The sequence below is a fragment of the Coptis chinensis genome, chromosome 5 (assembly GCF_015680905.1).
Source record: "Coptis chinensis isolate HL-2020 chromosome 5, ASM1568090v1, whole genome shotgun sequence".
In the NCBI taxonomy this organism is placed as follows: Eukaryota; Viridiplantae; Streptophyta; class Magnoliopsida; order Ranunculales; family Ranunculaceae; genus Coptis; species Coptis chinensis.
Genome location: NC_141460.1, coordinates 92,375,569 through 92,402,797, shown reverse-complemented (window position 1 = coordinate 92,402,797; position 27,229 = coordinate 92,375,569). Strand labels below are relative to the sequence as shown.

Here is a 27,229-nt window from a genome sequence, read left to right as displayed (position 1 = left end):
ATACAATAACAAAGCTTTATTGGATACTGCGTTCGGCGTAAGACAAAAGGCCAATTTTTATTTTCTGACTTCATCACAATCCGAGGAATGGTGTGTTCATCTCCACTTTGTACTCCAGTAATGATTTCTGCTTTTAGGACATAATCTGTTATTTTTGTCACTTTCATCCGAGTACCATTGCAAAGTCCCTTACTCTGGTTTATGTTTCTAATAAACATGATAGGAGCTCCCTCTTTTAGTTGAATTTGATGATTTGCAATCCCTGATATTTGAAGAGTGTTAAGGAACTCTGTAGGATACAAAATGTCTTGATCTGCGATTTTATCAGATGCCGCACTTAATGTGTCTACACTCAAGTATTCATGTATTTCACCTGGAATTAATGAGAGAACGTATTTGTTTAACTCATCTGCGAAGCATTCGTGAGGTGTCGAATGCATCGACTTCTCAAGTATTCTACATCTTTGTAGTTCCTTGAAAGTTCTCAGTATAAACATTATTTACAATCTCTTCTATCCCATCTCTCATCGAAGCGAATAATTAGATCTTGTGTATTTCAATCCATGATGGTTCTTCCCTTCGCATAATGATTGATCGGGCAGTTTTCCTTCACCAATAGCTAATATCCAATTGTTAAATTCTACATCGGATTGGGTACTTGGTGATGTAGAATCTATTCTACTCAAACGCATGTTTATGGAAAGACGAAAAGCCTTGAAGTGACGCCATAAGTAGGATCTGTTTATCGAAGCTGATACAATAGCTTATCTTGAGCCTTTTTCTATAACTGGAAGCGTCTGCCTGAAGTCACCTACCAAAACAACTGTTTTCCCGCCAAATGGTTTATCTTTCAAGCTTTTATCAATCACAGACATTATGTCTCTAAATGTCTTGTCAACAGACTCAAAGTCATTTTTCTTACTCATTGGTGCTTCGTCCCATATGACCAAATCTGTTTTCTGAATGAGTTTTGCCAAGTGCATCTTTAGTGTAACATTGCAAGTTGTAGATTCATCTGATCGAATGGGAATTTTGAACCTCGAGTGGGCAGTTCGACCACCTGGTAATAAAAGAGATGCTATGCTTGATGATGCTACAGGTAGAACTATTTTTCTTTCAGAGCGCAACTTTGCAATTATTGTATTCCATAGATAAGTTTTTCCTTTTCCTCCACTTCCATATACAAAGAAGAGACTTCCAGCATTACTTTCAACAGCGCTAATGACAGCATCAAAAACAGTTTTTTGTTCGACATTCAATCCACCATGAAGCTGTAAGTACTATGAGGAAAGTAAATTGCAATTATAATTTAGTTCCTCTTGTATCATTCTATTCTCAGCTTCATCTGCTTCTGGGATATCAAACTTATAATCTTTTAGACTCCACCCATTCTCGTTCATTAGAATTTCAACTTCAAGAAGTGTTTTCCTTTCCAGTTCCGATTCAGATAAATTTGGATTAGCCCTTAAGATATCAGCAGATAGTAACTCCCAATGGCAGTTCCACATATCAATAGCATTGGATAACTCACAAAACACTAAGAGTGTTACAAATAACTGGCGTAATGACGGACTGGAAGACCATTCAGCTGCTTCTTTAATGGCAAGATGCCATTCATTGTCATCTTGTAAAAGACCAAGCGCCGCGGCAAAGTCGACTTGTAATCATCATAGAGAGTACCATTATTGATTCGATTTCTTCAAAATTTCTAGCTCCCTTTACAATGTTTAGAAGCATACGATATAGTATCTTTCCCCTTGTGTTGGTGAGCATAGAATATTCTTCCAATCTTCAATCCTTGGCTTCTTCTTTTCCATTCTGAAAAAATTAACAAATATGTATGTTATGAATAAATATAAATTTTATATGTAATTTCAAATATAAATTTTTCTTTGGAAATTGTAATGTATTGAAACCTTTGCATTTACGTCCCACACAAATTGTAAAGGGAAGTCAACATATGTAAGATGTCTTCCACTTTCGGGTCTTTTTTTCATTAATACACATCCACTCGGTGAACATAGTTTTTGTCTTTTTCACTTGCAACAATTTCAATTTGGATCCCCATTTGCACGAAAAACAATATTCTACTGATTTTCAAGATGGAAACTCATTCTTTCAACAAAAGGATCTCTGTACTGGATGTCAAATTCATAAATCCTCCAACTTGCTTCTGATGCAGATACATATCTGAAGTCTAGATAGTGCTTAATCTCATCAATTTGATGTACGACCCGCTTCTGGTTATCTTGGTCATAAACATTATTTTCTTCAACAATACCTGTAGCTCGATCTTGCCCTTTTGAAATGCACTTGAATAAGTACTTAATCATCCGTGAACGGTTACAATGTTCAACATTGATGTGACACTGAAATTCTTTGGTAAGTTCAAGGTTGTAAGGAACAACCCACTGATTGTCAATTTCAACCGGATTTTGACGGCCCACCACTGCAGTTCTTTTATTATCTCGTCTTCGATAAACTGCAAAACCTTTCTCATCAAATGTCGTTTCACTGCAAAAATCCTTTGGAAATTTCCTTGTACATTTCTTCTTCTTAGTGTCCATACATGGAGAACCCTTTTTCTTCTCACCACACGGACCATGAATCATTGTTTGGACTACAATATCATACAGTAGAGGTTCACTGGCTTTGTCTGGCAATTCAGCTGATATCATCTTGTCTATATCCGAAGCACTTTTAGCTTTATCTTCCGGATGTAAAAACAATAAAATGTGAGCATGTGGCAATCCTCGTTTTTGAAATTCAATAACATACAATACTGCACACAAAAAAGAAAAATTTATTTATCTTCCGGATGTAAAAACAATAAAATGTTAGCATGTGGCAGTCCTCGTTTTTGAAATTCAATAACATACAATATTGTACACAACAAAGAAAAATTTATTTAGTAGCAGTCTTTAAATAATTATAAAGGTATATGATCTTATCAATAAGTAAGAAATATATCTTCCTATTAAGAAGTGAAATAGATGGATTGATAAGCACCCAAAAGTGTATTATGAAACCCCATTGAGACATATAAATTTGGTTCATTATGTGTTTAATAATCATGAAATAAATATGTTTTCATACTTTTGCAGGTATTTGCAGTAAACATGGAAATATTGGTTAAACCTGCAATAAAGCACGAGGAACGGCGTATATATGAATTTTCTCAAATCCACGTAGAAGCATCATACTTCCAAAGCTCCTACCTCTTGAACCAGGACTCCGAATGCGACAAGAGAGCTGCTCAGACAATCAGGGCGATGAACTCTACTTGGCGATAGGGGAAGTTGTAAACCGCCAAAAATGCCAGCTGGACTGCACATGGACCCACTATGCGGGGCCACAAGATTGGATGAGTCACCAATCATGGAGCATGTCAAGACAAAGATAACAAATTATTGGTGCAAAGTTGACACCTTGCATGTAATAAATTAGATTAGGTGTTAATAGTGAGAAAAAGGCAAGGTGTCACTTTGTTTTAATGTGGTAGATAAAAATGAATCAATGTGGTTTGATAATTCACGTGGGAGGAAATGAGATTTCTCTCAAATGGAGAAGAAATTAGACAAAGGTGGGGGATACTCCATTTACTCCCTTGACTTATTTTCCTCACATGGCATTATTTTAGTTCCTTAGTGAAAATGAGAAGTTAGTTTTTGATTTTATTGAAAAAAGCTTGTAATAGTTTTAATGGAGGAACACTTGTTCTTCTAAGAAATAATAGAAGTGAGTTGGTTGTGGATTTTCTTCTCTCTCTCTCTCTCTTTCTCTTTTGAGTTTTCATTAGTTCATAAGTCCTTGTCCCAAGGATCATGAGCTAACTTCCCTTTGGGGAGTTAATCCAACTCATGTGAGGAAAAACATTGGTTGTGAGTTTGGTAGGTTTTAGGATGAACAACTAACACTACATCCTATCCCAAAATGATAGTTGGTGTAGTGTCTAGTTAGAAATCAAACAATGAGCTTAGAGATAAGTCATTGTTTGGTTTCACTTTGCTAGCATGTATGAGCTCTTAAGTGAGCCATGCATGCTAGGGATCAACTCTATTTTTCCATTAGGGACTTGTCTATGAGTCTAGGAAGAATCAAAACCTTTTTCAAATAAACAACTAATGATAGTTTCACATGAGGAGGATTAACTCTCCACCTTTCTTTTTAGTAATTTGAATTTTTAGTATCAAGTGCATGTTTTCAACTTAATGTTTTCTTAATGTTTAAGTAGGAATGAAAAAAATCTAGCATTTATATTAGACCCTTACTCCTTAGTTCCCTTTTTGTAACATCCAATTTGTAGTTGTTCTATACTTTAGGTAGTTCGAATCCTTATTCTAACTCTACTCAACGAAGATCGTGAGTAAGGAACCTTGATTTCTTTTGCTTCAATTTAGAGAGTTCTAAACTCTAAGTGGTCGTAAAAAGCTAATATCATGGATCACTCAGAAAATGAGACAAACCGTAAGCATCAATCTTAACAGATTGAATTTAAAAGGGTACTAAAGTACATTAACTAAGTAAATGAGACACGGACACAACAAAAAAATGGGTAGTTTTCGTTAGATGGATGCTAGTTACGCTTTTTTGTGGTTTGAGTTCTATGAGGGCAGTTTTCATTTCATTGGGGAGTTATTCTTGAGTATCTCTCGAAGGTCTAGCGTAAATCTTGTAGCATTTACCAACTATGCCCCGAGTGGGTGCTCGGACTTCTTACTTCTAAAATTTGGTGCTCGGACTTCAAAATAATAGCTTGATTAGTGTGTTTTTTCACTTTGGTGAAGGTAGCTTCCTTCTTTTTTCCTCCCATCTCCTCTTCATTCACGTATCGGTTTCTAACAACTTTGACTATATATTATCTTAGCCACAATGCACTGTTTTCCATAAAAAAACACATAGCTCAATTGGTGCTCGGACTTCAAAATAATAACAGTTAGTATGTGTGTTCTCCCCTGTCTAAATATAGGATGTTAAAACACATAAATTTACATTTTACAGTTAATAGCAAACATGAATTCCACATTTATGAATAAATTATTAACTATTGTTTCACATTTTGTAGGTTTTTCCTCTACGTCAATTTATAGTCTTACTGGACATTATCTATTCTATAAAAAAAAAAAGGGTTAACTAGTATTACCCCCCCACTAGATGAGCCAATTAGGATTCCCAACTAGATGGGAAATTAGGGTCTCCCCTAAATACACAAAAAAAAAAGTCAAAGTAGGTTGACCAAATTTTTTTTGTGTGTATTTAGGGGAGACCCTAATTTCCCATCTAATGGGGTAATACTAGTTCACCAAAAAAAAAAAAAAATGTATGTGATTATAACCTGTAATGACTCTGCCGAAATGATTTCCATAATGCAATCTTTTCATAATGCACTCCAACTTCATTTTGAATACTTTCGACACCAACGTCGGGAACATCATTAGGCAATAGTCCGTGGTCTTTTTGTAGATAACTAAGAATTTCATTCCAATTTGGATTGCAAGTCACAATAATAAAAAGATCGGTGGTCCGCCCATCTACATATGGCAATAGCATCTTGGTAGGTCGTATTATGTATCTAGGGCCTCTGTAAATGTTGATGGAAGGATCAAGCGTTTACCAATTGATCTTTTTGTAGTATCACTGTGTTTATTTTTAAAGCGGGTTATTGATAGATTAAAACAAATTATAAGCTAATGGAAATAAAATTTGAAAATTAAATAATATTACTTATATACCTGCGACCACTGCATCTATCACATTGATGTATAAATTAGCCCTAATTTCTTCTTGGTGTGTCCGATACCAACACATTCTTTGATCTTCTATACATATATAACCATCAACAATGACTGTTTGACGTAAACGTCCACCTATCCAGAGTAGGCGACTTTCTAGTGTCCTTCTTTGCAGTCTAAAAGCCCAATATTGTCTCATACTAACCGTATCTCTTTTATGATCATCTATATTAAAAACTCTTTCATTTTCCTCACTATTAGGAAATCTTCTATAAGGAATCCCAGGTCTATAGCCATCTTCACCACGGGGAAACATTAAAGGATATTGCAAAGCCATGAATTTAGGATGCAATTCATTTATTCTCTCCAAACCTCCTCTAGTTTCAACAATTATGTCCCTAAAATCATTAACATTAAATCCATCCCCTTCAATTAAAGTCGCGAACTTCATTGCCGGTTAGCGATTGTATTGTCTTCCATCGCTCTGCTTAGAGAATTAATAAGCCTTAGGCGGACATCAATCATTTCATCTTCTTTAAATCTGTCTCTAGCCATCCTAAAAGACTGTACAACTTTATTGTGTTGATCAAACATTTTGATCAATCCATCAACAATTGCAGGATCAGGAAGTTCATTATATTCATTGAATATTTGCATCCTATTCTTCAATTCATTTTGAGTATCGTATACATATAACTGGGCAAATTGAGGAGGCTTATTTTCGAATGGAAGAAGAGACCCAATTTTATGATGATTTTGCCCACTTATTCTGAAAACGAAAGGACCTCCTCCATCATTGATAGTCTTATCTATCTTCCCTCCTGCAGAAGTAAATTGAAACATGGAGTTGTATGTCCGTATATATCTTCTAAATTTAGTAGATCTTATTCCTCCTTGCAAGTCTAAGAGTTTATTAAGAAACTCAGGAGCAGTCTCAAATAGTGGAAGTTGAACTTTTCCTTCTCCACAACATATAGAGAATGTTGGAACATATGATTTTCCTTTGTTATTTCTTTCTTCTTCCCAAAGAATTGCTCCACAGTACATACACTCTTCAGTTGGTGGAGTTGATATGGTTTCCCAATTGTGTGTGCTACATATACCTGATCCTTTCTTCTTGATGCCACCACCCCAAAACTCTAGAGGCATTGTTGAACTTTCCGCGAGAAGGGTATTGCTCAGCAAACACTAGAATGAAGCGAGGGCTACCATATATAATTTAGATGATAGGAGACTCTCCTCCTTTGAACACGAATTGTGGCGTGAGTGCTTTATCCTCTGGTCTAACGAGGACGGTTGGGTCTTGCTTGCCAGAAGAAAATGCATGTACATAGTGTTAAAAGATGATTGAACTGCCACTTCAGCGTGTTCCTGGAACACTGAAACTAGCCACTTCAGCGTGTTCCAGGTTTCAAATGGCCAAAGAAAATGCTCTGGATAACAAATGGCCATATACTTGAGATTTGTAGTATCTTGGATGCGGAAACCCTAGCCCACTACCACATCTGTACACTGCCACTTCAGCGTGGGTGGGGAGAAGTGAGTATAGTAATTGCTTCGGATATGTACATTTTCCAAGACACTAGGAACAGGCGGGTCCAAAATCCGATTGTTCTCAAAGTCAACATGGATCTCTTAACACAACCAGTTGGAAATGGTTTTTCAAGACTCAACAGGACCCGCCTTCGACTTCTACTTCATCTCTGGCAAGCAAGGGTCAAAGACGGGTATGAGTTTGGATCTCCCACGTGAGATGTTCTTTGCCCATGCGGGGAAGGACACACCTTCGTGGTGTGTCCAAGATGGATAGAATGCCACCTACTATGACGAATTCGAAAGTGTAATTTGAATGGAGCATGTTCGAGGACATTTATTACATTTTCAATCATCAATGTCACACTTATACCATACCACATTGCTTAATATGATTGATTTTTAAATCTCAATGCATTATTGTACTCATCGTATTGCCAACAAGAAACGCTTACCTTTTGTCCCCTCTTCCACCATCTCCCCCCTTTTCCTATCTATTTTCACATATATTTTTATTTATTGTAAAAATTATTCTACATACATTTAAATAATATATAGAAGTCATGGCTCATGAGCCGATGGACCAAAAAAGGCTACGGAAATATGTTTCACAACTATGCTTCTTGGATGAACTTTTTCTTCTTCTCTTTACTTAGAGTTGGTTTTTCCAATATTTAGATCAATGACTTCATGCGGCAGAAATGGGTTGAGGGAGAGGCAGAGTTTAGATACATGGCTGGGGTTGGTATTGCTCACCATGGAGAATGGCTATCGTGGACGGACTGTGGGATAGTGTACTTGAGTTCTCTTCGAGTATCCCAGGGACATCAACTTGGGTGTTCATATTTCATACTGCGCTTGGCCTTGGTGCGGTTAATAAGGACATTGCTATATAGATTAGAAATGACATCTCTCGGGCAAACACCACCAATAACCACTATGGTATAGATATTTTATGGGTTAATAACATTGGTGATATAAGCTTTCTTCCCCTTTAAAGTTGCTTAGCTAGGTGATTTATATTTTTATAATCACTACGTTATGAACAACTTCTTTTACAAGTCTAGAACTCTATATATATATACAATTTCTTTTCATTTGCCTCACCATGTTTGTTAAGATCTTGGATGTAATTATATTTCAGTGGAGGAAAGTCAGTCAATACTCTGCCACCAATGGTAGGTAATGCAGCTAATGGCAGGTAACGCTAGGTAATGCTGTATTGTAGTTGTTAATAGTTTGATAAAAATAAAAACAGTTAATCATGAACTATCAATGTAGCAGGCCCGGCCACTGTCTTCTACGATCGACCAGAGCCAACAGCACCTTCCTCATAACCTCTGACACTGTTAGTTCCACTAATAGCAAATGCTTCATGGGGAGAGAAACTTCCCACAACATGACCACCAGATAAACTACGCGACAAGAAAAACAATATAAGTAACATTTACGGCCCTATCTACAAAATGCTTACTTTCTTTGAAAGCTGTCGTGTTAACCCAAACAGAAGGAAATCATACCTCAAAAGAAAGCGAGCAGGACCAACTTCCACACCCTTCCTAACACGAGCATTAACTCGGTTGAAACTTAACCACTCGGCCATAACAGGAAGACCCTGTTCCATGTTGAACACTAACTGCAATAACAAAGTGTCCAATGAGATGATGGTAGAATCCCACTGATGCTATATGTTATATATTCAAACAAATGTCAGCAACTTGAATTGAAGTTTAAGAAAAATAAGTTACCATTGAAGACCCATGGTCACCAGAATCAGTGTAGATGCTTTCAAGTTTGGCGAGTAGCATGTCATCATGTGTATTACCACTGGATCAGGAACAAATTTAAAAGGAGATTAGATATTATAATGAAAACTATAACAAGCTATCCAGCATAATAAATCATTCAGATGAATTTTAGACTAGAGGTAGAACCAAGCAAGGTTTGGCACGCATACCTAGCAGTAAGTGGGCTGCTGTAATAATCCTTTCTAAGAGGATTCCCTCTTTCATCACGAGCACCAGCACGCTGAGAAGTTTCAATTTAAAACATATATCGAAAAGTGTACAAGCAACACTGCCACAATATTGTGATAATATATAAACTCCTGCTAAGTGATTAGCACACTGACACGTCCGTCAAATTCTGATACTATTATGTATTCTTTTCTTTTTCAATCGGTAAAGTAGAGATATTTTACAAATTACCAAGAGAGAACATTAGAGTTGTGTAGGATGAGATATCCTACCCTACAACAGTGGAAAATAGCAAATATAGAAAAAATACAGTACATAACAAAAGAGCATACTAGCCCGTGCTCATCAACGACTCCCATCTAAAGACAAAATTCCCGAACAGGTATCCCACTATTCGTCCAGACTTTCGAACAAAACTTACTATCTAATGTCATTAAAATTTTAAAAGTTCATGCAAATTGCAAAGCATACAAGAAATGTAACGACAAATTGATACACAACACGAAAATCACATTAACAACATGCATACATCAATTCAAACATATATCCAAATAAACTAAGACATCTAAAAGGTGTTTAGTATTGTACATGAATATGACTATCTTCCCACTTACACCTACAATACAAAAAGATATATTCATGCTAGAAGAGTTAAATAATATATCAGAAAAACCAAAAACATATAGTAATACATTACCATTACAAGGATGCAGATAACAGAATAAGAGTTATTCATTGTCCCTTTTTTTTTTTTTTTCAATTGTCAAGTTATTTCAAACAACGACAGTCTAAATATCAATGTATGCTGCGTGAAGGTAATAGGATACAAAGTGGGACTGAAACCCAAAGGTTGGTCATGGATCCAGGAACCAGTGCCAAGCCATGGCAGGGCAACTTTTATAATCCTTGCTATACATGAATATTGTGATATATGACAAACCATGTCAGACACATCTTCCAGATACCCCTATTATTTAGATGCTAAAAGCCTAAAACAGGTACCACAATTAATACTTAATACTAAAGAATCAATGACATACCTGATAAATAATCCCAGCCGTTCCACTCCACTTTGGTCTTATCGGTCGACTGAATTCAATACCAGCTGTTATCCTACCAATGGTCATGTTACTACCATCGGGTTGATTACCATGAACAAGAGTTCCCGGGGTTCTTGAATTCTATAAACAATCTCCCTATTACAAACAGCAATGGTGTTCTTTAACACACTAAAACAAAACCCAACACGATACAACCAACTCATACTAAGTGATCCGATGTGCACCTTCTACTTGTGCCTCTTACTTGTTATGCTTGTGCCATAATTACTTCCGCTTATGGTAAGACTGCTGCACTAGACTCAAGACTGAGCTAGTTTATATCTATAAGACTTGTAGTTATTTTTTATGTTATTTTTAGGGTTTTAATGGGTATAAATAGAGTTGTAACAAATATAGAACATTCAATTATGAACATATTAATTATCTAAAACACTATTATGCTCCCTCAATTTTATTGCTCTTAATTCTTAAAATCTTATCCGTCTTTAAATATTCAAAAAATCTATTTAGACTCCTTTTAATAACTCCCTATGGACTCCATATCTCACATGGTATCCAAATTATTTTTTATCTTTCTAAAAAATAAGAATATAAACAAATAAACAACTAATAATGTATCAAATTAAATAACTAAAACCCAAAATAGTAACAAATAACTAACAAAAAACTAAATTATATTTCCACAAATAAATAAATAAAAAAACAAGGCCCACAATAAAAAAAATTAGGCGCCCAAAAAAAATTCACCTTCTATTTTCAATCCTCTATTTTTTTTTTCCACAAAATTTCACTTTTTATCACTTTACTTAAGTTTATATTAATTTTTTTTTTTTTTAAAATGGTTGGCAAGCCTGTTTTAAATGAGATCAGTAACTCTTTGATGCTGGCGGGCATCACCCAAAGATTTTATCAATTAAGCTAGAAGACACTTACTATTTAAAATGATTTTCTATCTACTGACTCGAACAAATGGTTCACATATATGATGTATATAAATGTCAAAAAATATGATGATTTGTTCCTAGTTGGGCGCCCAATTCAATTTTTTTTGGGTGTTAAAATTTATTTTTTATTTATTTGTTTGTGGAAATATAGATAAGTTTTTTTTTATTTACGTGCTATTATTTCTATTAGCTATATAATTAGACTATAAATTAACCCGTGGCTATGCCACTCAAGTCACAACGTTACTCATTTTTTTAGTAATTAAATTAAAAGCTGCAAAAGAAACACAAAAATCTAATAACTATTATTTACAAAATTAATATTGAGTGCTTATGGAGGGTGTATGCTACTTAGATTGTTTTGGATTATGATGACCTTTGTTATATAAACATATGCATCAAATTCATTCATTTATCAGAAAATTTAAGAAGTCATTATCCTATCAAATATTGTATTTTTTTTTATCTAAAAATATTGTTGTCTAGAAACCAAAAAACAAATTCCTCTATCTAGCAAAATGTTATGACATAACAACCAGTCAATACTTCACACTCCTTGTTAGCTGATCTAGATTCAAATCCTCACATACAATGAAAGGTTCCTTATTTCCTAACCATATGTATAAAAAGAAATTGAGAAATAAACATCAAAGCTCAAAAGTTACGAAATACACCTTCTCTCAAACTAAAGTAGGACTTCAAGATACACGATATTAGTTGTGTGGTTTGAAGAATCAGGAAGGAGGATGACACTAATTCGTTTTGAAGAAGTGCATCTTGATAACGCCACATATAATTGACCATGGCTAAATACCTGGTTTCCCAAATCAATACCAACGCATTTTAAATGATTTGCCCTTGTGATTTGTTTATCGTCATTGCAAGCGACAATCGAATCTAAACGTCGCCCCGGTCATTTGAAATGGTATTTCATTGGTTGAAGGCGTTAATGATATTCTCGGGATAAAGCGTACATTCCCTGCTTTTTCTCCAATTAAGATTAGAACTTGCACCACGTGTGGCTTTGTGCACACAATCATCAGGCGTGTGCCGTTACAAAGTCCATCTGTTGGCGTTATATTTCTCAGCAACATTACTGGGCATCCCTTCTTGAGAGTAAGCTTGAATGGAGGCAACCCAGAAGGATCGAGTGAGTTCAAGTACTCTGTCGGATAGCTATTTGCGTTTCCACTATCAACAACATTGGCAGCGCCTAACTTGCAGCACCTAAGTAAACAATTTCTTCCCCAGGAAACATATCTAGTGCCGTAGCATTTATAGTGCTAACGTCATCGTTGCGTGCTGAAAGGATAGTCCGCTCGGTCAAATAATTTGGGTCAGCTTCATACTGCTCACTTAGATCGGGATATACATTATTTAGCAAGTCATGAAGATTGCTACAATTTTGAACTCTGGCGGCAATTGAACACTTTTTTCTGGTTTCATTCCAACCTGAAAATTTCAAGAGCATATGAGATGAGTGATTGTGTATAATTTAAAATGGTCAGCAAAAAATATTATTTTTTTCAAGAAATTAAGTAATACCTCCATCAAGAAATTGGAGAATAACACATTCTCTGGCAAGTCACTGTCTAATCTCATATTTTGCATCAAAGATAAAACATTGACGTGTTTCCAGAGCAAAGACCTTCTCAGTGATGCACCTACAATATCCTCACGTTCACCTTGTGGTACAACTAGCATAATTTGTCGGAAGTCACCGCCTAGAACAACAGTGATTCCACCAAATGGTCTTTCATTGTTACAAACATCCCGGAGTGAACGGTCGACTGCTTCAATACAAAACCTATGCTGCATCGAGACTTCATCCCAAATTATCAGTTTTGTTTCTTTAAACAAACCTGCTTGGAGCGAATCCTTTTTGAAGCCGCACATAGAGTTCTCCAACACATCAAAATGAATAGAAAAAGTTGAATGAGCTGTTCTACCACCATCTAATAAAAGCGACGCAATACCAGATGAGGCAACTGCAATCACAATATGTCCTAGATGACGACATTTAGCTGCAATTGTATTATACATAAATGTCTTTCCTGTACCTGCAGCTCCATTTAAGAAGAAAATTCCCCCTGCATTTTGCATGATTGAATCAACCATGGTATCAAACGTATGGCGTTGTTCATTGTTAAGACGATCAATGTTACGGTTGATTTGTTCATCTTGTAAATCAAACTGGAGTTGGCGTTGCTCCCAAATTAGTCTATTTCCAATCCCTTTATTCCATTTTTTGAGTGGTCGGGGCATCGGGGGAAAGTCTTCTAGAGTTTTGTTTTTAGATTCCATGAGGAACTGCTCCAATAGATGCAACCCGTAATCTGTCACCTGCAGGAAAATTGTGTATTAATAATATAATATAGGCTACATGAAGGAGGCATTAATATAATATATGTCACCTGCTCTTTTGATGGATTAGGAATGTTGAAGATAGTTCGTAATTTGTGCGCTAGGTCGTCACATATACTTATTGAGAATCTATCCCACAACGGATGTGGTCTTTGGATTGCATTCCAACGAATAATGCCAAACAATTTCCTTAGCTGATATCCAAGATTCATTATCGCGCTTCTTCTAAACAATGTATCCACTCTCCATCATCTTCAAGAAGTCCACGTGCAACACACGCACCTTGAATGTTGGATGAGGAATACCTTCAAATTTCGCGAAGATCCTCAAATGATGTTGGGCCCTTTTACGATGGTCAATAGTAGACCTTAAAGTAAAAATCTCTCTCCCTCGTTGGGCTTGGCAAAATACATCCTGCCAATAGCATAACCACTGCTTCTTTTAGTCCATACCTTTTCTGTTTTGTACCAAACAAAGTGCTCGGGGAATTCTTGGTAAGTATAGGCCCGAGCATCTGGATTTGAAGCACAACAGTCGAAGAATGAAGTGAGACTCGACTTTTGTCGTTTCGCCCTCTCAAGAATATTCTCCATCAGTTCCTTAGGGTTGAACACAACATGATGCATACCTGGCAACAAATCATAACTTAACAGTATGGCATTCCAGTATAACTTAATAGTATATTGATGAAAATTGTTTAATCAAGTGTTAAATACCTGACAAGTGAAGAGATAACCTTACAACAGTTGGAAACTCTTCATGTAAGGAAAACCCAAATAGCCGCCAAGCATACGGTGGTCCAATATATCCGCATCAATGCTGTTTAATCTCATTTCCGCCGTCCAACACCATTGTTGTTCGTCATTGCCCTTGTAGATGTACTTGTGGATGTACTTAACACATTGCAATCCCACACGCCGACATTAATGTGACAATTAAACATCCTCACCAATTGTGGATTATATGGGACAACGTTCCTATTGTCAACCTCTTTGTCTTTCACCATATAGACATGTCTCGTGTTGCGGCGCATATAAAGTGGATAACCGTCTTTTTGTATGGTTGTCGCATCTGTAAACTCATGTGGAAAATGCTTTGTGCACTTGCCATTTTCCATACACGGTGAGTTCATATTTTTAACACCACACGGTCCATGGATCATACAACTCTTTATTGTATCAAAGAGCAAGGGATCCTTATCTGGGTCGGGAAATTCTGCAGATATAATTCGATCAATTTGGGCTGCGGTACGAATTTTATCTTCATGCTTGAGGAAAAAGAGTGCATGCATGTGTGGGAGGCCACACTTCTGAAATTCAATGGTGTACACATGAGCTACTTCACGGCCAAACACATTTTTCTTCTTGATAAATTTCATTAAAGCTCTTCTCTTCGGTTCAAAAACACGGGCAAGAACATCAGGTCGATCAAACACATTTTGGTTCTCCAAAAGGGCTTCTTGCACTTCTGGCCAGTGAGGATTAGCCGTCATCGTAAGGAATATATCTGGATGCTTATTGTAACGTGTTATAGCCATCGAGTCTTGAAAGATCTCATACATGTACCTTGGACTTCCAATGAATGATGATGGCAAAATAAACCCGTGACCAACTTTCGGGGATCCGTACCCTCACTAAAATATCAAACTCATGTACACTTCAAAGACGAAGATCCTTTTGGTGGGTATAATGATAGTATAGCCGATTTTTGCTCGATTAGAAACCCAAGCATCACACAAAACTCACGAAATAATTTTCCACCACGGAGTATTCTTTGAATATTGATTATGACGTTCGAACAAGCGATATGCATAGAACACCATCCGAGTTAATCGCCTCGAATAAATCAATCATCATTGACATCATAAAGTTTCATTTCGGTTAACCATCCAAGCTCACCTCGAGGGAAAAACAAAGGATAATGCAGGGGTAGATAAGCGGGATTACATTCATCAATCCGCTTCAGTGCATTGCCTGATCTATAATGAAGAATGATATCCCTTGTGCTTCTAATTTTAGTTCCATCCCCAGGTATAACAACTGCAATTTCATTTGCTGAAGGAAGATTGTATCGCCGTCGGTCAGTAGATGTATTATAATGGAGATAAGCTGCCACGTTATTTTCCTCAGCTGTGCGAGCACTCAATATATCATATGCTTGACGAAATTTTTCAGCAAATCTATTACAATCTGACAGTGTACTCTGAATGATATCTAAAACATCACGTCTCAATTTTGGATTTCGGCGATGACGCACATCAAGGGAACCGGGTTTGGGTCATAAACATATAGTTGAGCATAAATCGGATCTTTTCTCATGTTACGTAGTAATGATCCAATTTGATGGCGTAATTCACCATGAGCGGTGAATGGAATAGGACCGCTGGCCGCTGAATATTCGGTTATCCGGTTGACAACCAAGACCGGTAAATGCATTAGCCAAGTTATCTTGACGAAGATGTTGTCTAAATGACTGGCTTTGGCGCCACTTGCCATCATATAGATCTTGAATCGCAGGAGGCAATGGACTAAGTAGAGAAAGACTGACTTTTCCTTGTTTGCAACACATCCCAAAAAAAGGTCTTTTGACTGATGTATTTGCTAGCCTTTCATCTTTCCAGTGTAGAGCTTTACAAAAGGAGCATTCCACATCCATCTTTCCCAGATAATGGCGGACATTGTTGTGCATATTAGCAGGTTCTGCCATATTGACACCAGCTGTAAGAGGCTAAAAATAATCATCCACATCCATTTCGCTTTGGGTGTCACTAACATGTAGGAAAAAAAATCCTAATGAGTTAGGAATGGAATTTTTTTTTACTGAAAACAATGTTATAGAAAACACAATGAAATTCAACTTACATATATGAAGACATTGATACTGGAATATTATGAAGGTCTGCTTCTAAGTTCCTTCTAGTTCGCTTGTTCATTCTACCACTTATGCGCTCTTTTTCTCTTCTATTGCGTTGGGCCAACTTGCGTCGAGAAGTATGAGAAAGTGTATAAGCATTGGTCGGACTAACACTAAGATCATCCACTTCCATTTCGTTTTGGGTATCACTAACATGTAGGAAAAAAAATCATAATGGGCTAGGAACGGAAATATTTTTAATTGAAAACAATGCTATAGAAAACACACAAAGAAATGAAACTTACATATGGGAAGACATGGACACATGTATATTTTGAAGGCCTACTTTTAAGTTCATTCTTGTTCGCTTGCTGCTTCTACCACTTATGAGCTCTTTTTCTCTTTTATTGCGTTGGGCCAACTTGCGCCGAGAAGGCTGAGAGGGTGTAAAAGCATTGGTCGGACTAACATTAAGAGTGGATTGTGGAGGAGTAACTACAACCTCATTTTGCATGAGGGAGGTGATTGGACTTGATGGCCTTCATTTCCTTGTTTTTCCAAAACACGCATTTTATATTTGATAAAACATAACCATCAGAAGGCAGTAAACAACGACCGCATATAATGAACGTATATATGTTACATACCTTAGCAAGGGTAGCAAGCACATGGTCAATAATCCGTTGTTTATGCTCACGTACTCGATTTATATAATCCAATTCTCTTTCTTTGCATGATGCAAGGTACATGAAAAGGCATAAAAAATTAAATGAGAACGTTGTCAAATTAACAAAAGAGTTTTCTTTGTTACAAAATTTAAAAGTTTGAAATCATGTAAGAATCAAACATAAGCAAACTATGAAAAAGGAACTTCAAATACCTGAGCAGATGCAGTAGGTTCATTGGTAGATTTAGGTGGTGTGTCGACAACAGAAACATCAAATGCACTTGCAGGTGGTGCCTTATCCATGGCTGATAATCAAACATTGACAAGAAAAGTGCAGCAAATAAATGAAAGTGGTATACAACATATGATCAGGAACAACTATTAAGGGAGGTTCGGAGTCGTGTAAAATGCAACCATGTCACCAGTACCTCCAATTAGAGTTATCGACTTTGTATAATTAAAATATAAAGAGTTCCGATCCACTGGAACTTCTACCAAAGCTACATGCATGTACTATACTTTAGTGTGCATAGACGTATTGGAAGAATGGTCTCTCAACAAGAACCCCGGATCGATGTAAGCCACTTTTTAAGTTGCTTAAAAAGAATATTAAATTTTGTTGGAATGAAGAATGTGAATAAATATTTTCTAAATTAAAGAAATATATCGCAAAAGATACACAATAGAACACTTCAACATTGGAATCCAAGTGATAAATAATAGAAAAGTTAGATCTCACAAAAGAAACAAAAAACAACATAGTCTAAAAACATTGCTTCCTTTCTTAGGGAAATCGAGTTTTCTAGTATTAGATCGGTACAATTATCTCCAACATTGGCTTTCTAATCTGACGGGTCATAACTTTTTGGTTCATGCAGTTATTATTATGTTGGGACAACAGAGTATGATATATGCTGGGACAAAAGTGATAATGGTGAGGTCGATGTAAGTAATTATATTTAGGCACCGAAATTGATTTCTCATTGATGGTGAAAACATAATTCTAAGTTTCTAACACAAAGAACAAGTAGAAGTTATCAACCATCTTTGGAGTTAAGCTGCTTAACAAAGTTTTCGACACTTTTTATACCTTCTAAGCTATAAGGAAGGGCAAGACCGTCAACATGAAGGACTCATAAGTGAATGTTGCCGATCCAAATTATAACTAGTATTCTTTTCCTTAACCTTTTCAATAAGTCCCGCACATGATGTACAACAAAATGTAGATCGGTATGTTGTATACCGTTAGGTTTAAAAATTATATTAACCACCATGTACAAGAAGCGTGTTTCCGATCACCGGCCCTGTTCTCATTGTGGTATTTCTTGCAATCGGATATGTGATTGCTTCGTCTCGAAGAACTTCCACGCAGTATGTTTTTCTTGACATTTATTTGCTTGTTTGGTTCCAACTCATGATCCGAGGGTGTACTTGGAAGTTTACGGGAAAGAGGCCGTATGTATACCAAAGGGAGTGTGTTAAAAGGGTAAAGAAAGAGCATTGTTTGAAACAAAAGTCTCCTAGGGTTATCATACATCTTAAACGCTTAATTTGGATGATTATACTTCTTTTAGGAGTTGCAACCAACGGATTATACTATATGAACCTATTCGCTTTTGGGACCTACAATAACTTTGTGAATAAAGTATAAAAGAACAACAGAGAAAAGGATGAATAGATTGAAATAGGGACACACCCTCGTCTAGAACTAAGATTGACAGTGAATCTGAATGGACTTTGTAGAAAGGGCATTTGTTGACATGCACGTTGAAATGCAAGCTGGTGTCGAAACTAAAATATCGGCCGTCCGCTTAATGTTGCTTTGAAAACAAAATTTGATTGTCAACCAAGCAATCCATCTCTTTTATCAAGCAACAAACTTAACGGATGAACCTACCAAATCGGCGGGCATGCCAAGCCGGTGTCGAAACTAAAATATCAAAGGCCGCCCGCTAATGTTGCTCGGCTGAAAACAAAATTTGATTGTCAACCAAACAATCCATCTCTCTTATCATCAACAAAGTTAACGGATGAACCTACCAAATCAGAAGCGGGCATGCCACCGGTCAAATGAACAACTTTCAACCGAACTCTGGGACTCAATAAGAGATAACACCTCTGAATAAACCTAAAACAATATCGACAAATGCAAAATAAGTAGTTGAAGCTAAGATCGATGCAAAGTCTATAGATTTATTATGTAGTAGTAGTATGGATTAGATTTATGTAGATAAGATTTATATAACCTTGGATAATATCATAATATATATATCTATGTGGATTAATATCAAGTTCTAATTGGAATCAACTTAGATAAGATTTATATCAAACAGGACTCTTAAAAGAAATTGATTCATCAAGTAGTTGAAGCTAAGATCGATGCAAAGTCTATAGATTTATTATGTAGTAGTAGTCTGGATTAGATTTATGTAGATAAGATTTATATAGCCTTGGATAATATCATAATATATATATCTATGTGGATTAATATCAAGTTCTAATTGGAATCAACTTAGATAAGATTTATATCAAGCAGGACTCTTAAAAGGGTATAGCCGTCAAGCGGAGTGTGTTAAAAGGGTAAAGAAAGAGCATTGTTTGAAACAAAAGTCTCCTAGGAGTTATCATATATACATCTTAAACGCAATTTGGATGATTATACTTCTTTTAGGAGTTGCAACCAACGGATTATACTATATGAACCTATTCTGCATTTGGGACCTACAATAACTTTGTGAATAAAGTATAAAAGAACAACAAAGAAAAGGATGAATAGATTGAAATAGGGACACACCTCGTCTAGAACTAAGATTGACAGTGAATCCTGAATGGACTTTGTAGAAAGGGCATTTGTTAACATGCACGTTGAAATGCAAGCTGGTGTCGAAACTAAAATATCAGGTCGTCCTGCTAATGTTGCTTGCTGAAAACAAAATTTGATTGTCAACCAAACAATCCATCTCTCTTATCGACAACAAACTTAACAGATAAACCTACCAAATAAAGCGGGCATGCCAAGTCGGTGTCGAAACTAAAATATCGAGGCCGTCCGCTAATGTTGCTCATTTGAAAACAAAATTTGATTGTCACCAAACAATCCATCTCTCTTATCGTGACAAACTTAACGGATGAACCTACCAAATCGAAGCGGGCATGCCACGGTCAAAATGAACAACTTTCAACCGAACTCTACAGACTCTGCGGGGACTCAATAAGAGATAACACCTCTGAATAAACCTAAAACAATATCGACAAATGCAAAATAAGTAGTTGACAAATACACCTATGATCAGGAACAACTATTAAGGGAGGTTCGGAGTCGTGTAAAATGCAACCATGTCACCAGTACCTCCAATTCGAGTTATCGACTTTTGTATAATTAAAATATAAAGAGTTTCGATCCACTGGAACTTCTACCAAAACTACACGTAAAAGAGGCAAAGAAAGGCTCGCGACATAATGCTGGTAATCCATCTGACTATGTATGGTTAAAGTCTAACTCTTTCAACTGGGGTATTTGCTAATACATGCACGTGAATCAAACATGAGCAAGCTACTCTTCTCTCACGGTTTGATTCCTGCAGTTTCTCTTGGTGAACAATGCAGAGTCCCCACTGAGTCAGGTTTTTAAAGTGGAGAGAAAGGAGCCAAAGAAGCAGAGATGCACAATATTGTAGCCAAAAGAAAATAAAGATTGGCAACTCTTCTGAACTGTTCAAAAAGTGCCTTTGGAAGAAAGGTTACAAAGTTGTACCTAGTGGTGGATATAGAGTTTTTTGATATCTGTATGGGTGTTGTTTATGTAAAAGAGACTCATTACAGAAAACCACTCTAGTGAACCCAGGTCCACCTAGTTGTGTTGAAGGAATTGTACCTGGTCTTAAGCATGAAAATGAGAATAGTTAGCTCCATCTAACCTTTCTTTTACTCGGCTTTCCCATAATCACTTGTTAGGCTCAAATGAAATGATTGTTGTTTTATACAATGAACATGTCAATCACTAATTAATATATATCTATACAGTTAAAAAAAACGCGTAATACCATTTGACTAAGTTCTGTCACACACTTCTTCCTTTCTGCAGTTTGGCCCTTGTTTGTCTATGACTAGTGAGCTTAAATTTATTCTAGGTATTTGAGTGTTTCTATCGGCTATATATTTACTATGAAGTGGTGATGTTGAAACTCCTTGGTGTGTTTCTAAAATATTTGGTTTATATTTACCTTTAAAACTATCATGCTAACTAATTATCTTGGGGATGACATGGTTTTGACGCATCTAGTGATACAAGTTAAAAGAAGCACAACAAAGGAACCTTTTGCAAGGGAAGAACCCAATAATCTATACTAAAAAAAATTTATTTATAATTATATTTAAACTTTTAATTGCTAGTAAAGTGGCAATTTGTAAACACTCTCTACACTCAAGAAGTAGGTTGACTTAAGGGTCTGTTTGAGTAGTACCTAGTTCCAATGCATTGCCTCTGCTGAGATCTTGGCATAGAACCTTGCTTACTTCTCCTACTTTAACTTAATCCTTTCTTTATCAATTCAGTCAACTGCAATATTGAAGCCAGGGAGAGTCTACTTCGGCAATTCTATCGTCAAGTGCTATAAAATAAAGTCCATCTTAATTAGTAGCAGCATGCACATAGAATATACGAAACAACTCAAAAACACCTAAAGATTGAAAAAAGGAGTGTGACAATATTGAAGCCATGTGATGGCTAAAGATTACCAGATGCAATATAGCGGAATTACTCAGCCTAAATTACAGGAATATCTGGTTGAATAATTCATACGTTAAAAATTATGGCTTACTATTTATATAGCGTTGGATCAATCAGTATCTTTGAGTAGTAGTAGTTTCCTAATTGGAATCAACTTAGATTAGATATAATTTAATACTAAAAGATAAAAGATAAAATCTTTAAAGTAAATAGGACTCCCAAAAATGCTTTCTCTCCGACCACTCGATATAACAGCATAAAAAATCTTTGAGTAGTAGTAATTTCTAATTGGAATCAACTTAGATTAGATATAATTTAATACTAAAAGATAAAAGATAAAACTTTCAACTGAACTCTACGTGACTCTACAGGACTCAATAAGAGATAACACCTCTGAATAAACCTAAAACAATATCGACAAATGCAAAATAAGTAGTTGAAGCTAAGATCGAGTCTATAGATTTATTATGTAGTAGTAGTCTGGATTAGATTTAGGATCGTCCCAAAACTACTTTCACCCCAACCGCTCGATATAACAGCATAAAAAAACTAAACTGCTTTATTATATAGATAAGTTATTTATAATTAATTTGTTTATATATTTATATTTTGAATTTTGGAAATAGATAATATGATTTGATGTCTAAAAGAGTCATAGAGGGAGTCTGAGTAGAACTACTCTTAAATCTGATCCCTTCCTTTTCGGGATCTCACAATGACATAATCATTTCGTCTATTTCTTGTACAACACACAATTAGTTTTTTCATGCCTATTTTGTTTAGTTACCAAACCAAAAAAATGTCTATAGTTCCAAAATTTACGCACCATCATTTTTAACTATTTTTGACTGCAACTCCTTAGTTGATTTCCCAATTCCCATATATAATTAGTTAATTACCCGCGGGAGCATGACCAAAATAACTTTATGGTGCATAAATATTTTGCAAAGCTCCTTCTCCCAATCCCGCACCACGTATACACCCAACAGTTTCCACTCCACGCAAAAATACACGTATCGATAAACCGAAAGCAGGACCATAAGAAATATTTGAATACCCGGAGTATTGAATTCTAAACAATTAGGTCGTTATGGAAGGACATTTACGTAAAAATCCATTAGGTCTACAGTCTATCCTCCGCTATAAAATGAAAACATCAAACTCTGTCTTAAAACCTCTCTTTATTTTCAGCTCTCCTCTCATTTCTCATCTTTTGCTCGGCGTGTTCGAGCGATTCTTTCTTGATTCTTTTTTCCAAGGTGGAATCATCTTTACTTCTTCAATCTTATTTCAATTCATCTTGTTTGTTTGTTTGAAAATTGAATCACTGTGTTTTCAGATGTTTAGTTTGTAGTTATTACACCACTTTTTTGTTTAATTGAGCTTAGATCTATTTGTTTAAGTGACGTCTTATTGATGAAGTAAATCTATGTTAACAGTGAAGCTTTTAGCTAGTTATGTGATGATGATTCATGGTAGATCTGCTTTAACTTTTTCATGGTTGTTAATTTGTTTGCAGTTTTCTTTGATTTGTTGGTTGTGGTTGTTAATAGTAAATTCATTAGTTCTAAAAATTGATTTAGGTTAGTATCTGATCTGTGTTGGATTTAGTTATCAGTTTAGGAAATATTTTGCATGATTAATGAACGTAGTTTGTCCTCTGATGAGCAATTGATTGCAGTTGAATAATTGCTGCAAATGGAATATTATTTTGATTATCCAAAACAGGAAAGAAAAACAGTTAACTCATTAAAACAGTCCAGTTGTCATCATGAATTTTATACTGATTTTGGTTATTACTAGTATTAAAATATGTGGGACACATTATTTTGACTAATTAACACATACTCTAAAATTTTAAAAACTTGTTTTTCAATTAGAGTTACACCTTTTTAATGGAAAGAAATTACTTGTATATTTTGCTATGGTTATGATTGTAGTTAATTATAGTTTATTCCATTGAGTGGTGCTTTCCTGATGGCGATGTTGTATTGTATGCGTTGATCAAACGATGATTGTTTGACTGTAATTTAAACTTTAGTCTTCAGGTCAACTGATTCTCTGTTAAATCTAGGTTATTATAAATCTGCTCGATACTTACTGTTTTTTTTAGGTTTTCTGCCGATTAGGTTATGCACATCTTTTTGATACAAAACTACATTTATTGATGAATATGTCTTATCTGTGGATTTTTCCTTTCTCCCTTATTGTTTTTTGCTATGGAGGCAAAATTTAGATGCATTCTATTAAAATTGTGTTGTTCTTGTCTTATTTTAACTTTTCTCTATGCGTCTTTTAGGACTCTTATCATCATGGGTAAAGAGAAGTTTCATATCAACATTGTGGTCATTGGTCATGTCGACTCTGGAAAGTCGACAACTACTGGACATTTGATCTATAAGCTTGGAGGTATTGACAAGCGTGTGATCGAGAGGTTCGAGAAAGAAGCTGCTGAGATGAACAAAAGGTCATTCAAGTATGCCTGGGTTCTGGACAAGCTCAAGGCCGAGAGGGAACGTGGTATCACCATTGATATCGCGCTATGGAAGTTTGAGACCACCAAGTACTACTGCACTGTTATTGATGCTCCAGGCCATCGTGATTTCATCAAGAACATGATTACTGGTACTTCACAGGCTGATTGTGCTGTCCTCATTATTGACTCAACCACTGGAGGTTTTGAAGCTGGTATTTCCAAGGATGGTCAGACTCGTGAGCATGCTCTACTTGCCTTCACTCTGGGAGTGAAGCAGATGATTTGCTGTTGTAACAAGGTATAACAGCTTTATTAAAGTGTTTATGTTTATGTAAATATCTTTATTAAGTTTGGTATATTTATAACAGATTTCTAAACGAATTTTTTGTGTGTAGATGGATGCCACTACTCCAAAGTATTCTAAGGCTAGGTATGAGGAAATTATCAAGGAAGTCTCTTCCTACCTGAAGAAGGTTGGGTACAATCCTGATAAAATACCCTTTGTTCCCATCTCTGGTTTTGAGGGTGACAACATGATTGAAAGGTCTACCAACCTTGATTGGTACAAGGGCCCAACCCTCCTTGAGGCACTGGACTTGATCTCAGAACCCAAGAGACCTACAGACAAGCCTCTACGTCTCCCACTTCAGGATGTTTACAAGATTGGTGGTATTGGAACTGTGCCAGTCGGTCGTGTCGAGACTGGTTTGATCAAACCTGGTATGGTTATCACCTTTGGCCCTACTGGATTGACCACTGAAGTTAAGTCAGTGGAAATGCACCATGAGGCTCTTCAGGAAGCGCTACCCGGTGACAATGTTGGTTTTAATGTGAAGAATGTTGCTGTCAAGGATCTCAAGCGTGGGTTTGTTGCCTCCAACTCCAAGGATGACCCTGCCAAGGAAGCTGCAAACTTCACTTCCCAGGTCATCATCATGAATCATCCTGGTCAGATTGGCAATGGATATGCTCCAGTGCTGGACTGTCACACTTCTCACATTGCTGTCAAGTTTGGTGAGATTCTCACAAAGATTGACAGGCGATCTGGAAAGGAGATTGAGAAGGAGCCAAAGTTTCTGAAGAATGGTGATGCAGGATATGTGAAGATGATTCCGTCAAAGCCCATGGTTGTGGAGACTTTCTCTGAATACCCACCACTTGGTCGTTTTGCTGTGAGGGACATGCGCCAGACTGTTGCTGTGGGAGTCATCAAGAGTGTTGAGAAGAAAGATCCTTCTGGAGCCAAGGTCACAAAGTCTGCAGCCAAGAAGAAATGAACCAATGTTTTCTGTGGTGAGGTTATTTCCATTAGCTGTTATTGTTGTTATGTTAAAGAATTCGAACTCGCTAGTAGAGTTGTTAAATGTTTTGGTGAAGTTTGTAGTGGCTATGGTCATTTGCCTTTCTTCAGCATCCATTTACAGAGTTGGGTGCTTGATAGGCGGTGGTACAGCCATTACATGGAATCTTTTGTGTTGTTGTTTTAAGAGTTTTTTTTCCCGTTTAAACCTGTTTCATTGTGGAATTGAGGATTTTAATGAAGCATCTATTATCCTGCCTCAGTAGTTGTCTTGTTTCTGGCTACTGAGCAGCATGCTGGATGGTTTAGTTTTGGTTTCAAGTTTATAATACATTTTCATGCTATATATAGTATTGATGTTATTGTCTGTCATGCCTGTGTTCTCCTTCTTCACTTAAGGGTTTCATGTTCACTATTTGGGTGCTTTCATGTTCTTCACTACGAAATTTCTGATATTAATTTTTTTTGGAACATTTTTTTATTTAAAATCCATGAAACTTTACATAACTAGCTAGTATAATTTTATTTCTATTTCTATTAAAAATATTTGTGCTTCTGGCCAGGTATTTCAGTTTCGAGTTTTGAAAAAATTATTTAAACTATCTCTCCATCTTGGCTGATGAGACAGTGAACAGCTTAAACCGCTGAAGCTGTAGGCTTTTGTTGGTCGAGATTGTTTGAAGGCTGATTTAGGACAGATGTAGTAGTCTTTGCATGGTTTTTAGCTGGTAGACTTTTCGTTGCCATCCTTTTGGTAGCCTTCCTAGTTGATTAATGCCCCCTGACTAATTTTCAATTAACAGTGTACATAACTAAACAGCTATGTAAGTATTGCAACTAAACAGCTATATACTTGTTCTTGCTAATATAACTTTTAAGAGTTTCGAAAATTATGGAACTCTGTTGGGATACAAGGCTGACGTCAGAAAATGATTTTCAATTAAGAGTGCATAACTAAACAGCTATGTACTGGTTCTTGCAGGGAATTTAACTTTTGGGAGGATTGCCTGTATTAAATGCTAAATCTGCTGTTGTTTTCTGTGGCTGATTCTGCGTGATGTTTTCATTGTAAATTTGAGTTTGGATAGAGCCCAATCGCCTGCCTGCTTGTGGTAGATGTTACCGTCATAAACATTTCGGAAGGCATTTTAGCTACTTGATATGGGCATATCTTGAAATATAGCTTTTTAGAAGTCTTTTTCATTTGTTGGCATGGTTGGAATTCATATTTTACTGCTTATGATACTGTGGTCATAAAGATTTGAGTGTCAAGTTCTGGTGAGACCACTGCATGGTGAGGCAACTGCCTGGTTGGACCGTTAGAAATATAGGCATTTCCAAATGTCATTGTCGCCTAGTTTTTCAGGACGGATTTTTTGCATGTATATCATGGACCAACTAGGATGATAATTGAGGAGAGGGAAGGAAAAGTGTACTATGAATCTTTATATTAATGGAAGCAGGGGAGGCTATAATCCCCAACTAGTTTAACTTCACGAAAAACAAAAAAAAAAATCTAGGATGATAATCACATTGGTGTGGAACTGATGGAATCCAAGAATGTGTGTTATCGTGTGATTGGGAATATCTCAGT

The 27,229-nt window shown here is 36.2% G+C and overlaps 4 protein-coding genes across 4 annotated transcripts; 1 reads left to right on the top strand and 3 right to left on the bottom strand.

Annotated features, from left to right (window-relative positions):
- Positions 1-764: 764 nt before the first annotated feature.
- On the bottom strand, positions 765-6,183 carry LOC147500114 (uncharacterized). The gene is made up of 4 exons (XM_086563603.1): positions 5,733-6,183; positions 2,092-2,782; positions 1,740-1,818; positions 765-1,271 (listed from the first exon to the last, which is right to left on the bottom strand). Exons 1-4 carry the CDS (start codon positions 6,181-6,183, stop codon positions 765-767), a joined length of 1,728 nt encoding a protein of 575 aa, XP_086419729.1.
- A 2,260-nt stretch (positions 6,184-8,443) lies between these two features.
- Positions 8,444-10,412, bottom strand: LOC147500113 (outer envelope protein 80, chloroplastic-like). The gene is made up of 5 exons (XM_086559269.1): positions 10,282-10,412; positions 9,223-9,293; positions 9,014-9,092; positions 8,786-8,901; positions 8,444-8,680 (listed from the first exon to the last, which is right to left on the bottom strand). Exons 1-5 carry the CDS (start codon positions 10,366-10,368, stop codon positions 8,566-8,568), a joined length of 468 nt encoding a protein of 155 aa, XP_086415395.1. The 5' UTR covers positions 10,369-10,412; the 3' UTR covers positions 8,444-8,565.
- A 2,211-nt stretch (positions 10,413-12,623) lies between these two features.
- On the bottom strand, positions 12,624-15,102 carry LOC147500112 (uncharacterized). Its single transcript, XM_086563602.1, has 4 exons — positions 14,493-15,102; positions 14,063-14,238; positions 12,792-13,589; positions 12,624-12,698 (listed from the first exon to the last, which is right to left on the bottom strand). The coding sequence occupies exons 1-4, from the start codon at positions 15,100-15,102 to the stop codon at positions 12,624-12,626; spliced, it is 1,659 nt and encodes a 552-aa protein (XP_086419728.1).
- A 7,880-nt stretch (positions 15,103-22,982) lies between these two features.
- Positions 22,983-26,002, top strand: LOC147500111 (elongation factor 1-alpha). Its single transcript, XM_086561818.1, has 3 exons — positions 22,983-23,118; positions 24,159-24,633; positions 24,731-26,002. The coding sequence occupies exons 2-3, from the start codon at positions 24,172-24,174 to the stop codon at positions 25,610-25,612; spliced, it is 1,344 nt and encodes a 447-aa protein (XP_086417944.1). The 5' UTR covers positions 22,983-23,118; positions 24,159-24,171; the 3' UTR covers positions 25,613-26,002.
- Positions 26,003-27,229: the final 1,227 nt, after the last annotated feature.